The 16,924-nt window shown below is 50.0% G+C and overlaps 1 protein-coding gene across 1 annotated transcript in view; it reads right to left on the bottom strand.

The window, feature by feature from the left end:
• ASTN2 (astrotactin 2) overlaps nt 1-16,924 on the bottom strand; it is a 353,207-nt gene that overhangs the window by 164,713 nt on the left and 171,570 nt on the right. Inside the window, exon 11 of the mRNA XM_030961750.1 lies at nt 1,315-1,465. Within this exon, the coding sequence (XP_030817610.1) occupies nt 1,315-1,465 (151 nt within the window). The remainder of the gene's footprint in view (nt 1-1,314; nt 1,466-16,924) is intronic.

Genomic DNA, 16,924 nt, shown 5'->3' with positions numbered 1-16,924 from the left:
CCAACTCCAGCACACACATCCCCTCAGCCGCAGGAAGGAGGAGCAGGTCACATCTCCTTCTGCCTTGTCCCCAAACCAGAGGACAGCCCTGAGGACCCCACAGCCCCAGTGCCTACCCCACAGCTCCAGCACCTACCCCACAGCCCCAGTATGTACCTCAAAGCCCCAAGACCAACCCTACAGCCTCAGTACTCATCCCACAGCTGCAGCAACTACCCCAGAGCTCCAGCACCTACCCTACAGTCCCAGCACTCACTGCACAGCTCCAGCACCTATCCTATAGCCCCAGTACCTATCCCATAGCCCCAGTACCTATCCCATAGCCCCAGTACTTATCCCATAGCCACAGTACCTCCCCCACAGCCCCAGCACCCACTCCACAGCCCCAGTACTTACACTAGAGCCCCAGCACCTACCCTACTGCCCCAGTACCTACCCTAGAACTCCAGTACCCACCCCACAGCTCCAGCACCTATCCCACAGCCCAAGGACCTATCCCACAGCCCCAGCATGTACCCCACAGCTCCAGCACGTACCACACAGCCCCAGCACCCATCCCACAGCCTCAGCACCTACCCCACAGCCCCAACACCTACCCCATAGCCCCAGAACACACCCCACAGCCCCAGCACCCATCCCACAGCCCCAGCACCCTTCCCACAGCCCCAGCACCCATCCCACAGCCTCAGCACCTCCCCCAGAGCCCCAGCACCCATCCCACAGCCTCAGCACCTACCCCATAGCCCCAACACCTACCCTATAGCCCCAGAACACACCCCACAGCCCCAGCACCTACCCCATAGCCCCAACATGTACCCCAGAGCCCTAGTACCCATCCCAAAGCCTCAGCACCTACCCCATAGCCCCAACACCTACCCTATAGCCCCAGAACACACCCCACAGCCCCAGCACCCATCCCACAGCCCCAGCATGTACCCCAGAGCCCTAGTACCCATCCCAAAGCCTCAGCACCTACCCCATAGCCCCAACACCTACCCTATAGCCCCAGAACACACCCCACAGCCCCAGCACCCATCCCACAGCCCCAGCACCCATCCCACAGCCCCAGCACCCACCCCATAGCCCCAACACCTACCCTATAGCCCCAGAACACACCCCACAGCCCCAGCACCCATCCCACAGCCCCAGCACCCATCCCAGAGCCCCAGCACGCATCCCACAGCCCCAGCACCCATCCCAGAGCCTCAGCACCTACCCCATAGCCCCAACACCTATCCCACAGCCCCAGCACCCATCCCACAGCCCCAGCACCTCCCCCAGAGCCCCAGCACCCCCCGGAGCCCCAGCACATACCACGCAGCCCGTGGAGTCCACCTTGCGGTCCGACACACACTTGAAGTTGCGGGTGCAGCCGCCGTTGTTGCGGGAGCAGTCGCGCACGGGCCCGAAGGAGGAGAGCAGGTCATTGATGGTCTCGAAGTAGGTGGACAGCATCGCTTCTTCCCTTGGAGAGAAAAGCACCGTTAGGGCATGGGCACGGGCAGGGCAATGCACAGAGAGCTGCTCTGGCAAAACCCCTGCTTAGAGATACCAAGCCGAAGGAAACTTCCTGCGAAAAATGTGTGTTTTATGATTGGCTTTTCACAAATATTAAAATGAATATTGTATGTGTTATGTTAGAAAGTTATTAACTTTCTATTATATTTCTATTTCTATTAAATTATTGCTGTGTTAATTTTCTTCAGTAGTGTGTTAAATGTAGTTTTAGGTTATAACATGATGTTAAAATAGAAACTATGTTATGTAGGATACTTTTTTTAAGAGAGGATTCACACTGAGATAGCAGCCACAGGACACCTAAATCTTTCAAAGAAAAAGAATTTATTGCTCTCTTATCAAAGAAACAAACTTCTTCCTGCCTCACTCAGCCTGAAGAGCTGTCAGGATTCAGAGGAAGAAGTTGACACTGACCAGACAGAATCCTGTGTTTGAATGGAATTTATGCATCAGGTATGAGGTGTATGAATACGCAACAGGCTATTGCTTTTAAGGGTTAATCCTTTGTTAACATGGGTCCTTTTTCAGGCTTATTTTGCCCAGAACGAGGTACCCAGACTGCCCATAACTCTTTGTTTCTATTGTCTCCTATTGTCCTAAATCCTAATTGTCCAAATTTTTATTACTCTAATTATATTACTATTTTTATAACCATTTTATTCCTATTAAACTTTTAAAATTTTAAAAACAAGTGATTGGCGTTTTTTCACACTTCCCAAGGAAATGAGGGGTTTGTGATTATGCTGTACAATAAATTTGCTGCATAACTCTGGCATCCTTCACCGAATCAACCAGTCATGGGGTTTCAAAGATACCATCCACCAGTTTTATGCAAATTAGCAACAGGGAGATGCTTTATTAGTAGCCTGGAGCTGGGTGTGAATCCAACCCTACACCAGACAACAGCAAATCCAGAGCCATAAAACTCTTCCTGAATGTTTCACAGCTGGGCCAAACCACCCTGAGCATCCCCATCCCATCACTCAGCATCATCACCATCACCCACATCCCCCCAGGGACACTGCCATGTCATCACAGGCCCCCAGCCAGGTAATAATTAGCATTAACTCTGTTATTCACAGAAGGCTGATCAATCTATTCATTATATAAATCATTATTAAGAAACCCATTGGTTTTATAGACAGTTATGATACACCTGGACCTAATTGCTCCTCCAATCCAAACACCCTCACCATTGGCTAATTAAGAACATTAAGAACATTTGTTTGGTAAACAAATCTCCATAGTGCATTCCACATGTGCACAACAACAGGTGCAGCAGGTTAAGGTAAGAATTGTTTCTATTTCTTTTCTCTGATCTTCTCACAGCTTTTCCCAGAAAGGCCTGAGAAAGTTGTGCTGCTCTCTGTGGCCAGACTGCCGAAGCTGGAGAGACACATGGAACTTGGCTTTGTGCTTGCTGGGATGTGGATGTAGAGCAGATAATGCAGGGATGGGTGCAGGCACAGCTCTGTTTCTCTGCTCCAGCCCATGATGGGCAAAGCCCCAAGCACTGCTCTGCTCTGACACCCCTCAAGCAAGCAGCATGAGCACCCAGGAATAATTCCAAGGCCATGTGAGGCCTTGGGAAGCTCCCAGCCCTGCCTCTCAGAGCTGCACACGCAGCAGATTTTGCCTGTGACAAAGCATTCAGGCACTCTGCCTTCTGCTGGATTCCTGCAAAAGGAACACACATGCTTGTCAAGAGCTTTAAGCATCTCCAAGATATTTTTTTCATCTTCAAAGCACAGTTTATATGTTAACCAATACCCACAGTGCATCCTGGGCAACAGAACCCATCACCTGACAGGAGAGAGAGACAAAGTGATCAGAGAGAGAGGGAGGTCACAGAACAAGGCACTGATAGTGACAGATTTGACCTCCACAGGCTGTTTATTAGATCTTTACCCACAGGAGGCTGCAAATTAACCCTGACCCCTTTGACCTCAATACCCCTGGGGCAATGCTGGGAGTCACAGCTTGGTTTATTCTCCTTGAGCCTCTCTCCTGCTGGGCCATCAGCACAATGACCCAATGCCCATCTCTGCTGTCCCTTTTTGGGGGGGTTTAATGTGAAAACAATCTGCTTGGCAATGAAACAGCAGTAGAGGAATATCCATCAGCCCTGGAGGGCCACGGTGGTGCTGCCTGGAAGCAGCCCTGCATTCTCTATCAGCAGAGGGCCCCTGAGCTCACACGCCGTCACACTCACGCACACAGCCCTGCCAACACAGAAATCATGAGTCAGGCATTAAAAAAGAATATAATGCAACTGGCACCCAAATGATGGGATTTTAAAAATAAATCAATTGCTGTGCTGTCTTTTTTTTTTCCTTTTTTAAATATTTTCCTCCCTTTAATTTGCTTTAGGGTATAACCAAGCTTTTCCCGGCAAACTCAAGGGCTAGAAACTCCTCAGAGACCAAACCCAAATAAAGCCCTACGCAGTATTGACGGCGTGATTTTTTTTAGATTGAGGATTTCAAGGCAATCACAGGATTCCAAAAGTTGGGACTGTCAATAAGGAAAACACCATTAAAAGCAGTGAGAAATAGTAAATTGGCACATCCCCATGGGCTGGGGTGGATGAGTTATCTCAGCACTGGGACAGCTCTGCACTCACTGTGGTGTCCCCATAGCAAATCCATGTCTGTTCTGCCAGCTCTCATCCCAATTAATGCTTCCCAATTAACTTTTCACTCGCAGCAATCAAGCTCCTGATATTTTCCCTTTCTTGGCCCACCTCCTAGATTTTCCAGCATATTTGGAGACGAAATCTCCCTCTGTCCTTTCTTGGTCATGTTTCAAATATCTTTAGAGGCCGTTTTCTATTAGCACTCTGTTCCCTCCATGATCTGCAGCTCCTCTGAAATGAGGGAGTGAGAAAGGCAGGATATATTAGATCAGGGCACATATTTCTGCTGGAGAGATGGGGAGGGAGGAAGGAGATATTATTTACTAACTAAACCCACTGTTTATTAATGTAGGGAGAATTATTTTAGAAAAGCCAAAACCAACAAACCGTGACAGCTCCTCCACCACCCACCCCAAAAGCTCAGCCCCATCTGGTCCTCCCAGGGGGTTTCTCATCGTGGGTGGACAGCAAGGAGATCCATGCTCCCATCCTCCCTCCCGGCTTCTCCACTGAGCCACCAAACAACCCACACACCTGGGAGGAGAAGGTGAGGAGCTACAGCTGCTTTGGGTGGTGGAAAGGAGATTCTGGGGCTGGGTCCTTGCACAGGATTGCTCCAGAGAGACAGAATTCTGTCAGGCTCACCCCACATGGCACCAGGCTGGGGCTGGCAAGGGCAGCTTGTCATGCTTTAATTAAAACTTGGGAGCACAAAGCAACCTTCTGCCCTTGGGGAGGGCTGTGGGAATGGGAAACTCACTCTCCAAAGCCTGGCATAATGGATGACCCCTGCCAGAGCCCAGGAAGGGTTGGCAAGCTGGAATGAGCCATTAAGCATATTAAAATATTAACCTCACTGGGAAGTGTTCAAGTGCCACCTGAGAGAGGAGCAGGGCGAGGGCAGAGCTCTGCAGGATCAGTTCTGTGTGTCCATCATTCCATTAGGGGAGCTTCACTTCAACACACAGCCCTGACAGGGGTGGCAGCTGATGAGAGCCTGATGTGATGCTCAGAGCAAGCTGGGAGCAAACTTCACTTTCATCTGCCTCTGGAGGGGCTGGAGGAGCCAGGCTCAGTGCAGGCAGGTGCCCCTGGCGCTGCCAGCCTCAGCAGCTCCTCTTAATTGTGGCAGTGAAGAGCAGTCATTAATTACCTGCCTTTTGACACGTGGCACGGAGCAGATCACTTTCCACCCACACAGCTCTGCCAGGGACCCCTGCCTGTCCTTCCCTGCCCCCTGCATGGGGCTCCTGCTCTCACATCCCAGAGCCAGCCTGGAGAGAAAGCAGTGCCAACACATGGATCCCAGCTGAGGGTGTACTGCAAAACTCATAATGACATTTTTTTATAATTGTATATAACCACTAAAAGGCAGGGGGACACTTGGGGAGGGATGGCAGCATCTGGCCACCACTGCAGGGAGCCCACTGGGGACAGCCAGCCCCACCATGGCCTGGGTGCCAGATTAGACCAGCCCTGATGGATGAATCACTTGCCCTGCAGTAACAAGCTGCCTGCAAAAGAACAGCTCTGGTTCTCCATCTCTTCCAGTGAGTAAGCCCTGGATCTGACAGGGAGGGATGCAGAAGGACAGGCTCTGTGTCCTGAGTACATTAAGGGACACAGGGAAGCTGCTGGTGGCCCTGGCTGGACCCAGGTGCCAAAGCCCCAGGGAGCAGGCAGGGCTCAGCACGTGGGGAGGATGGGGAAATCCATCAGTGACCAGGTCTTGTCAAAAAGGGCATTTTGGAGAGAGTGACCTAATTTCTGCTGCCAGATCCTCTCCACAAGCCCATGAACATCTAAGAACATACACACACACACACACACACACACACACACACACACACACACACACACACACTTTAACTCTCCAGCTCTCCCAAAGACACCTGCAGACACCCAAATGATATAGCTATAAATGAAACACACACTCCACTCCCTGCCAGGACCCTCAGAACACACACCCAGCATAAGAAAACCCAATTTTTTATCAACATCTCGTGGCACAAATGTCCAGCGTGGTGCTGCACAGCAGGGCTCCCCTCCTGACCCTGCTCCCATCCTCACACAGCCCCATTCCACCTCCCACCACCTGCACTCGCCTGGATTCCCTCAAAAACACTTTTTTCCACTCTCTCCCTTTGTTCCAGATCTCCTTAATGAAGCAGATTCACTGACAAATACCGCTGGGGGTTATTTATTCATGAAATACCAACACCAAGCAATTCTCAGAGCCTCCAAAGCACTCATCCCAGAATAAGCTCCAGAGCTTTGCAGTGGCTCTTCTCTCCAGCTCATCCTGAAGGGGATTAGTGGGTGTTATCCAACTCTGCTGCCCCTTTTTATTGCCTGCTAATGGTTAAAGACTTCAGTGCCTTACAAAGTTCACCATCGATGAGAAAAATAAAGAAAAGAACGTGAGCTGGAGACTAAGCCAGTGCCATCTGCTCCCTGAGCTGGGTTTGGAGAGGGATCAGGGTGGGAAGTCGAGGTTCAGGAGTTTCTAGATACAGGGCCCCATGGCAGCACAGGGTGTGATGTGTGCAGCTTCACCCAGAGCTGCCCAGCACAGCCCAGCCAGCAGGGCTCATGCCCAGCACCTTGTGCTGTTTCCTGCTTCTGTTGAGCAGGGAATTTCAGAGCTGCTGCCCTTGCAAACCAGGACAGAGCAATTTTCACCCGGATTCTGCATTTTTCAGCCCAGCTGCTGCATGCCTGAGCAATTCTGAGCAGCTCTCCCAAGATGCCCTGGAAAATTCATCACAGAAATGGGCACGAAGGGTGAGCAACACATGGATCCCAGCTGAGGGCTTACTGCAAAACTCATAATCACATTTTTTTATAATTATTTATAACCAATAAAACCCCAAGCTGCAGCTGCACAGCCCAGATTCAGAAGCAAAGAATCAATCAGCACATGGGACTGGGACCTTGGCTGCAAGTGGAGCCTTTGGGAGCCCTTGGTGCCATCACCTGCAGCCCCAGCACCACACTCAGCACGTGGCATTCCTGCCCTCAGCAAAGGCAGAGCCACCTCTTCCCCAGGGGAGTCCCATCCCAGGACCCCCTGTGTGTCACAAACATTCATTTTTGCTCCCAGCTTCTGTGCTCTGGGGGTGATGATTTCCTTCACCTTTTAGACAGGCAGCCAAGGCAACAAGAGAAGAGGATGGGAAGTGCTCACCGCTGCTGGATGGCCAACTGAAGATGCTTTCCCAGTTATTTTTAGTACTTTTAGCACTTCCCACGCTCACACTACAATTCCAGCTGGGCCTGCTGCACTACAGGCTCAGCTGTTCTGTACTGAGAGCCATGCAGTTAAACACCCAAATTGTAATGAAAATGTAATAAATGACCACCTGAGAAAAGTGGTCTCCAATTTAAATGCAACAGAATATGTTTGGTTTTTTTTTCTGGGATTTCTGTTACTCTGCTCATTCTAATCCACCTCGGATTCATTCGTACGCCAGTCCTAAGGTAAGGAGGAGGATAAGTGAGGAGGTTCAGGTTAAGGTGAACCTTTCAATTTTTATTCTGCCTGTAGCAAGAGACCATTCTCTCAACAGCCCTTTCCTGCATCCCTGCAACACTTAATCACGGATCACAGAAGGGTTTGGGTTGGAAGGGACCTTAAAGATCATCCAGTGCCACCCCAGCCATGGTAGGGACACTGCCACTGTCCCAGGTGCTCCCAGCCCTGCCCAGCCTGGCCTTGGGCACTGCCAGGGATCCAGGGCAGCCACAGCTGCTCTGGGCACCTGTGCCAGGGCTGCCCACCCTGCCAGGGAATATTTCTTCCTGACATCCATATCTGTGGGGAATGCAGCGCCCATCTCCTACAGCACTGAACCATGAGCCAAGCAAGTCCATTCCCACACTGACCAAGCTGGAATGCTCTGGAAAAGTTCATGTCCATCCCCAACATTGGAGGAGCTCATGAGGTGATGGGCAGCTTCTCACCTGGACACTTCACAGCCTGAAACTTTGGCATGCTGCAGCTCCTGCCTTTAACCAGGCGTCCCAGTGCTGTGCCTGCATCAGATTTATTATTTCATGTAGGAAAAAAGTGATTTTTCTGCCCACTACACCGACAACCACTTTTCAGCCACTGTAATAGTGCTGGAAGTTTTGAAGCAAAACCACTATGCAGGTCCTCAGCTGGGAGAAATCATCCTCACTTGAGTGACACTGGAGAAGGCATTTCAACGGTGCTGTGCTGACATTCCACAGCTGATGAGCTGCTTGCTATAAATTTTCTGGGTAGTCTCGTTTCTTGTGGCAATACTATAATAAACACTTGCAAAAATGCTCTCCCAAAAACCTTGAGGTTGAAAGTGTGAAAAATTCCCCACCAAGCATCAATAATTTGCTGGAGATTCAATAAAACCACCCCTCCACCGGAGCGGTTTGAAGCTCACTTCTGCAAACAGAGGGCCAGGAATTTAATTACAGCAAAGCAAAGCAAAAAACAAACACACTGGGACAAAAGTGAGCTGGGAAAGCACATCCCGAGGGATGCTGGGGTTCACAAGGACCCTGCACCTCACTGCAGACCCCTCAGAGCCAGCACAGCTCTGCCATATGAAGGACCAGGGTATCACAGAGGAATTAAACTAGATAGTTTTAATTCTGAGTATTTTTCTTGCTTCAGGGAAGGTTGTGGCTGCAGTTTCAACCCTGCACGAGCCAAAGGAAATGCAGGAGGTGCTGGCTCAGTCTCCCAGGCAACGTCAGGGCTGGGAGGGTTAAGAAAAGGCACATGAGCCTTAAGAGGGATGGCAAAGCACGGTCAGGAAGTGTGCTGGGAATTGCATGTGCTGCTACCTGCTGCAGTCTGTAATCCATCCCAAATTCAGCAGGATGCATTCCCAGTGTGCTGGATCCTCCTGTGTGCCAGGAACCTCAGCAGCAAAATGTGGCATGGGATGGGATGGGATGGGATGGGATGGGATGGGATGGGATGGGATGGGATGGGATGGGATGGGATGGGATGGGATGGGATGGGATGGGAGAGGGGTTTGGAGCACTGCAGGTGTGGCAACGCAGTGCATCCCTCTGCCTGTCCAGGATAGCCAAGATCTCTCCAGGGGGCTCAGAGACCCTGGCACAGAGCCCAAAACACCTGTGGGTTTGATTATGACCCGTGGAGCAAATTACCAACCTTAGATGAAGATCAGCAAGCTACGACAGTTTAGGTAGAATATTAGTGAAGTTATCACGGGGTGGAAAAGTAGATTTTGGGGTTTCTGGTATTGGGGTTCAGGGGGCAAGATGGAGGGAACTGGGTGTGTCCAGCCTTTCTCCTTGTTCTTCTTGGCCTCCATCTTCTGCTGTGATGGTGGCACTTTTGGATTGGTTTAGAGTAGAAGCTCACTGTCTAACACAGGTGACAGGTATTGGGAAGTAACTGTATATTGTAACATTGTAACTGTACAAAGTAACATTGTACATGCAGTTTTTAGTATAAAGACATAACACTGCCCTGGGGGCAGGCAGAGTGCCTGGAACTGTCCTGCTGGATGGACCTCGGCAGGGCAGGAGAAAATTTTTTATAGATAAGAAACAATAAACAACCTTGAGACAGGGAAATGAAGAGCTCTGACTCCTTCTTTGAGCACCAGGCTGGGAAAAGAGACTTTCAAATTCTCGGGGTCGCAGTGACCCAGAAAGGCCCCGAGATGCAGGTGCCTCAATGGGACAGAAATCCCAAAACAAGCACCTGGGGACACCAGCCAGGAGGAAACCCAGCTCTGCCAAGCACTGTGCCCCCTCGACCACCCAGCAGAGACAATGGGCACTGCCAGGGACACACCAAGGTCCATCAGGCATGCCAAGCACAGAGCCATCACACTGCCCTGGGCACACAGAAAAGGTGCAAGGCATGGAATTATCGGTGAGGCCAGGACAACCTTAATGCAGTCTCCAGTAATTTTGCCTTTGATGAGGGTGTTGACTCCGAGACTACATCCAGGAGGGTTACCCTAAGGACCCATCTCTCCCCAGATGCCAAAGGTGATGGTGCCAGGCTGCAGCCACAAGCCCTGGGATGCCTGCAACAGTCCAGAGCTGTTTAGGCATCCCAAAACCCACCCCTGGGCACCTACAAACACCCACAGCTTCTCAGCCCCCTGCAAATGACTTCCTCTGCAGCTTCTCAGGATCGTGTTTTCTCTTCCTTGGAGGACACATAGCTCCTACTTTATTGTACTCGATCCAGGCACTGTTCTGCATGCACAATTACTTAGCTCCTCGTGGCTGGCTTATGCTTTACTCAACACCAAGAAGCAGCAGTATTTCACAACAAATAAAGTGATTAAGTTCCCAATCTCCCTGTTATCATTCCCATTTTACAGACAGGGAGCCAAGGCACAGGCACAGTGATGTAAAAAACATCCACTGCGTTACGTGCACCAAATCTGAGACATTTAGATGTGATTTTTCAGAGTGCTTAGCATTAAATGACACTTTCCCTGCTCAAAGTACAGCTCTCATTGACTTCAGCTGAAGTTTTTACAGCTTCACATTAATGCAGATCATTCCCAGAGCAGGTTCATCAGCTGTGCTGAGCGAGGCAAAGGTGAAAAACTAGGATATGATCATGCCATTAAAGAGGATTCCATAATGCATATGCACAGAGGGGCTGCCTGAAGGCTGCACAGCAAACCAACCCTGGCACTTCCAGCCCTGGAGTTCTGCAAACTTGATAACATTTGTTAAAGAGGAGCTGTGGGGGTTTAATTCTGGGCAGGGAGGAAGGTGTTCTGCCTGGACCAAGAGGATATTTCCCAGCAGCAGCCGCAGGATTCAGCATCACTGCACCTGTGGTTGGCAGAGCTCTCCCTGGGGCAAAATCACCTGGGCAGGCTCCTCCCTGAGTGCCCCCTGCCCTCCCACTGCTTGTCCAGTGTTGGGGAAGATGAACCAGGAAAGCCTTATCAATATGATTGTCTGGCAAAAGATTTTGAGAATATAGAAACTATAAGTGAGATTGAAATGAAAGCAGCTTTGAGATACCTCAGTCACTGAACAACTGGAAAACAATGGCGTGGCCAGACTGAAGGTGATCCCCTTTTGATGGAACAACACCCTCTGCTTGCAGACAGGCCCAAGGGTCAGAGCAGACCCTACAGCTTGGCAGAAGGGGCCCAAAGAGGAGTTTTTAGGGTTTAAAATGTAACACAGTGTGGTAATGTAATGATTCTTACAGGCTGTATGGAAATGCTGTAGGATTTGTATCTTGTACTAGATTGGTTAGTGAGAATCAGAATATTCAACACAGAAGATGATTTATTGTATTGTAATGGGAACTTCGCCCTCTTAGCTCTTGACTCTTAGCTCTTACCCCTTCTATTTCTCTCACCCTTTTACTCTCTCACCCTCTCATCCTCTCTCCCCCTCTCTTCTCTCAGCCTGCTCTGAGCTGTGGCTGGCAGCTCCCAGCAGGGCCCTGCACCCAGGCCCTTTGCAATAAACCCCAAGTTCCAGCCCTGGCTGCAGAGATCTCTCATCTCCATCCATCCTGACCATGCTACCACCTGATGCTCCTACAGCCCAGTATGTCCCATTCCTCTCCCCCACCCTCCCAGCTCCCCCAGCAGCCCCAGACCGGGTGGTTTTGGCCAGCTGCTGTCTCTGTGCTCAGGGATGGACAAATTGCTGCTGGCTTTCATGGCTAAAGCCAAACAAGGCTTCACGCTGTGTGCAGCAATTCAAAAAGCAAGTTTTTCAAAAAGCACTTCTGAGCTGGACAAATTAAGGCAATTCTTTGCTTTTAAAAGAAAGACCCTCCACAAAATGCCTGCCTCAATCCTCTGCAACAGTGCTGCCCGGGGGGGAGAAACAGAAATCTCAGAAAAAAAACAAGGAATCAAGAAAAGGGAGACAGAAGGCCTGAAATTTCTCACCCTGAATTATTACAGGCTGAAAACATCATGAGATGGGTCAGGCCACTCCTGGACCAGGCAGTGATTGCAGCTCTGCCTAGGCAGGTTCAAATACAACACAGATTCACGTGGATTCCACGTGACATGGCAAAAAAAAGTCATTAATGGCAAAATTGCCATTAAACTCATTGCTGTGAGGAGCTCTGGGCATCTCCTCACCACCCCACCTGTATCCACTCCAATGTGGGATGTCACATGCTGGAGAGAATAGGAGCATCCAGCCAACCCTCCCCCTGTCTTTGCCCTTCCAAACCATCAGCAACCCAAGATTTCAGGTTCCAGCTCGTTCAGCATTCCCAAGGCATGAGCTAAAGGATTTTCCCATTTAAGCCAGATATATATTCTAGCCCCAACAGGAACTTGGCTGTGCCAGTTTCCATCTCTCCACCCTGCTTCCCTGGCTGAGAAATTGGGCATTGGCTTGCTGGTGAGGCCAGAAAGATAAGAGAGGAGGTGAAAGGAGCCCAGGCCATGCACAGCATCCATCCCCTGCTCCTGGGCCCCACTGTCCCCCCACAGAAGCAGAGATGTCCTACACTGCCCCATGGGACACATCCAGTGTGGGGCTTTGGGCATCCCAAGCATTTTGCAGTGGCAAGGTGGAAAATGCCAGCTTGGGACTCAGACTTCTCCCTCTGCTCAGGCATGAACGACTCACTGTGGTTTTCCCTTCCCTTTGACACCTTTCTGGGGTATTTTAGACAAGTTTTTTGTCCTAGTGGGCTCTTGTGGATCTGATTCTGGAGCAATTCATGAGGGCCACGAGGAAAAGTTGGATTTTGCAGGGAAACTGGGAGAGGGAGCGGCCAGAGCCCAGACTCAGCCCCTCTCATTGCCCAGCCCCTGGGAGGGGGTTCCAATACACAGATAAAGTGCCAAGATGTGGTGCTGATAAGCACTTCAGAAATGCTGCTAGAATTAGATGGGATAAATAGGAAACAGCCAGGGCTGCTGGATCAGATATCCATGTCCTGATTATTCACAGATGTTCCCATCGATCTGCTGGGAACGGACAGCACTGAGCTCCTCACAAACAGGGTGCCAGGGAGCAGCCAGGCAGGAGTGGCTGCTGGGAATGCAGATCCCTCTGGAATGCTGGCTGCAGGCTGGACTGTCAGAACTCAGTGCATCCCTCTGGGTGTCCAGAGTTGCCAAGGATCCTGACAGGGGGCTCAGAGACCCTGGCACAGAGCCCAGAACACCTGGGGGTTTGATTATGACCCTTGAGCGAGTTACCAGCTTTGTATGAGGACCTGAAAGCCACAGAAGTTTGAATAGTATAATAATAAAATTATCACAGGGTGAAAATGTAGATTTTAGGATTTTTGGAATGGGGGTTTTAGGGACAAGATGGAGGAACTTGGGCGTGCCCAGCCTTTCCTCTGCTTCTTGTTCTGCAGTGATGTTGGCACTTTGGGATTGGTTTAGAGTAGAAGTGCACTGTCTAACATAGGTGATAGGTATTGGGAATTAAGTGTAAATATGTTATATGTAGTTTGCAGTATAAAAGGACAACACCGCCTCAGGGGCGGTCAGAGTGCCTGTGGCTGCCCTGCTGAGCAGATCTCGGCTGGGCAGAAAGAAAATTTTATGGATAAGAATTAATAAGCAACCTCAAGACCGAAAAGTGAAGAGTCCAGACTCGTTCTTCGGACGTGCGGGCCGAAGCAGAGACACCCTGCACATCTTGGGGCTGCAATTAACAACCAAACTCCGAGACAGGACAGCCCTGCAGGAGCCAGCTCTGAGCACCACAGTCAGCAGGAGCAACACCAAGCTCTGCCATCAAGCTCCATCCAGCTGAGACCCTCACACCTGGGTGACCTTCACCAACCCCTCTGCATCCCAGGGCTCACCAGATCCCAACTTTTGCAGCTTCCAGCCATGGCAGAGGGTGAGCAAGCAGGCCACATCAGAGAACTTCACACGGAGGGGTGAGAGCCCAGAGGAAGGAAAATTGAAGCTTTTTTTGTGAAACAAACCTGTCAGCTGTATTATAGAAAACATCACACACCTGGGTCAGTTACTAGGGATACATTTATGCATATGCATCCATATATGCATAGCTTTGCTGCTATATATAGCACCTTCCATCAGCAACACTCACTGGCTCAAAAAAAAAAGCCAGATGAATGTCCACAGACAGAGGAACTGAGGCACAACCTGCTTATTTACAGCTCATTTCCAGAAGTACTCTTTGAAGTTAGAATCCAATTAATTTTATACCTGGGGAGAGATTTGCATTGGGTTTTCCATCTGTCTGGGCAGGTTTTTCAGCAGGGCTTGGCTCTTATCTAGGCACCTGAAGCAGACTGTGTTTCCCAAGGTGCTTCCAGGAGCAGCTCCACGGGTTTGTCACAAGGGCAGCACTGTGTTCTGGAAGCCGCTGGTCACTGAGCCCTTCTGAGGACACCACATCCATGGGTTTGGTCTCCAGAGGTGAGGAGCAACCTGAGCTGCTGCTGCCTTTGGTAGGCACCCATCCACCCCTCCCTGGAGATGTTGGCACCTCAGAGCAAGGAATTTCTTGCCCTGGAGAAAAACAGGGGTTTGTACTGGTTTGGATCGCTGAGCAAGCTCAGCCCAGGATCAGAGACACCACTGCTGGCTCAGGGCAGGTGATGGGCAAGGGCTGGACCACCCTGTGCAGTGGGCACATCTCATAAAATCACTTTGGTTAATACCTAAAGCTGCACCCACACTGCCAGGAGGGTCCTGTCACAGACACATTTTATGAAAAATCCTTTCTTTAGGATCTTTTCCTCCTGAGAAGCTGAGAGACCTCAGGAACAAAATGTAAACAATGGTTATCTGCTGCTGTGGAATGCAACAGGTGCATCTGTGATTGGTCTCATGTGGTTGTTTCTAATTAATGGCCAATCACAGCTCAGCTGGCTCGGACTCCCTGTCCGAGACAGAAGCCTTTGTTATCATTCCTTCTTTTTCTATTCTTAGCTAGCCTTCTGATGAAATCCTTTCTACTATTCTTTTAGTATAGTTTTAATATAATATATATCATAAAATAATAAATCAAGCCTTCTGAAACATGGAGTCAGATCCTCATCTCTCCCTCATCCTCAGACCCCTGTGAACACCACCACAAGGTTCCTTTTCTGCCTGCCCTGCAAAGCTGTGCCACCCTGGCTATGGGCACTGCCTGGGCAGACCTCAGAGCAGCCACACACTGATCAGCCTTGCAAACTCTTGGGGCAGAGCCTTGTTTAGCCCTGCACTCACTGCAGGACCACCCTCCTTCTCCTGCACATCACACTGCACTCACCACCTTTATTTCTTTATCTCAGTGTCTGTCTTAATTAAGAAGACTAAATGGAAAAGCCTCCATGCTAATCCAAGGTCTGCATCAAGGGGATGAGGAGGACGCCCAAAATGTAATTTGCTTCCTTTAAAATACATTAGAAAGGCTTCAATTCTAGGGGAATTGGCCATTCCTTCAGTGACCTGTAATTCTTTCAGTGACACATGGGACACCTGCCACTAGCCCAGGGACAAATGTCCCCTCAGAGACACTCATATTCCCTCAGTGACACTCATATTCCCTCAGCATCACCTGGGGAGACACCTCTCCCTCGGTGTTCATTGTGGTCCTTACAGATTACCTCAGATTTTCTTTCCAAAATATTCATTCAGTCCCTTGCAGATTACCTTAGATTTTGCCCCCAGAAAAGATCCTTCTGGCCATTAAAAATGGTTTTATCACAAAATTTATCACCTCAGGTTTTATCACAAAATTTTCTCTGCCCAACCTCCCCAAATTAACTCAGACCTTTCCCCAAAACCAATTTTCTCCCCCCAGAAATCCTAAATCACCCCTTCAATTCTCTTCAGTGAGCCTTTCCTGATCTGCAGTGCCGTGAATCACATCCCACATCCCACCCCCAGCCCAAACCAGGATCCCACAGCCTGGGCAGCTCTGATCCAGGCAATGGCTGCAAAGCACCAACTTTGGACTTCTGAGGAAGAGACAGAGCTCCAAATGCACATGAAAGCCCCAGAGGCCAAGGTTTCCCAAGCAAAAAGCTCCCACAGGAGCCCTGGCTGCAGCATCCCCTGCCTGTAATGAGCTGCCCCACAGGCTCCCTCCTGGCTCTGCAGCTCGTGGGGTAATTGCTGCACATTTTTAGCCTTGCCTGCAGCCATATCGTGCAGCAAAGCTGTGTCCAGGGTCAGGTGTGTTCAGGAAAAAAAAGAATAATCAGCATCTAAAAAAAGGAAGGAGAAAAAAAAAAAAAGAACAAGGAGTAAAATCTGATGCTAAATCTGATGCTAAACTGTGTTGCATCCAGATTTTTTTTCGGATGAACCACATTGGCTGCCATTGAAGCAAATGGCAGATGAAGAAAACATTGACTTTCTGCTTGGGTCAATAAACATGATAAATTGAGTGGGGAGTTGGACGTGGAACAGGGAACATCATCATTTGCCTGAGGAGGAGAGAGGGTTAAAGGCAGGGAGGCTGAAGCAGGGCATGGTTGTGTTTCACCTGGGAGCTCAGCACTGCCAGACAGGAATTGTGCTGGCTCTGCCAAGGCTTGGAACTGTGCCATGGGGCTGGGCCTGGTGTGTTTAAAACAGAGGATCCCAGACCCAAATCCTGAGATCTGGGGACAGGGGATTGCATTCCTGCAACTGAGCATCTGCTGGTGCCAGGGGCTTTGTCCAGAGTGGGTGCCCAGCCTGTGCAGGGCTGAGACCTGGCTGCTGCTGGTCCTGGAGTGGCCAAACCAACCCTGCCCCAGACCTGAGAGGCCAAGCACGGGATTCAGCTCATCCACAGATACACAGGACTGGTTGTTTGGGGCTCCTC

The sequence above is a fragment of the Camarhynchus parvulus genome, chromosome 17, assembly GCF_901933205.1.
Source record: "Camarhynchus parvulus chromosome 17, STF_HiC, whole genome shotgun sequence".
Lineage (NCBI taxonomy): Eukaryota > Metazoa > Chordata > Aves > Passeriformes > Thraupidae > Camarhynchus > Camarhynchus parvulus.
Note: the sequence above shows the minus strand (reverse complement) of the source record. Positions and strands in the feature narration are given on the sequence as shown.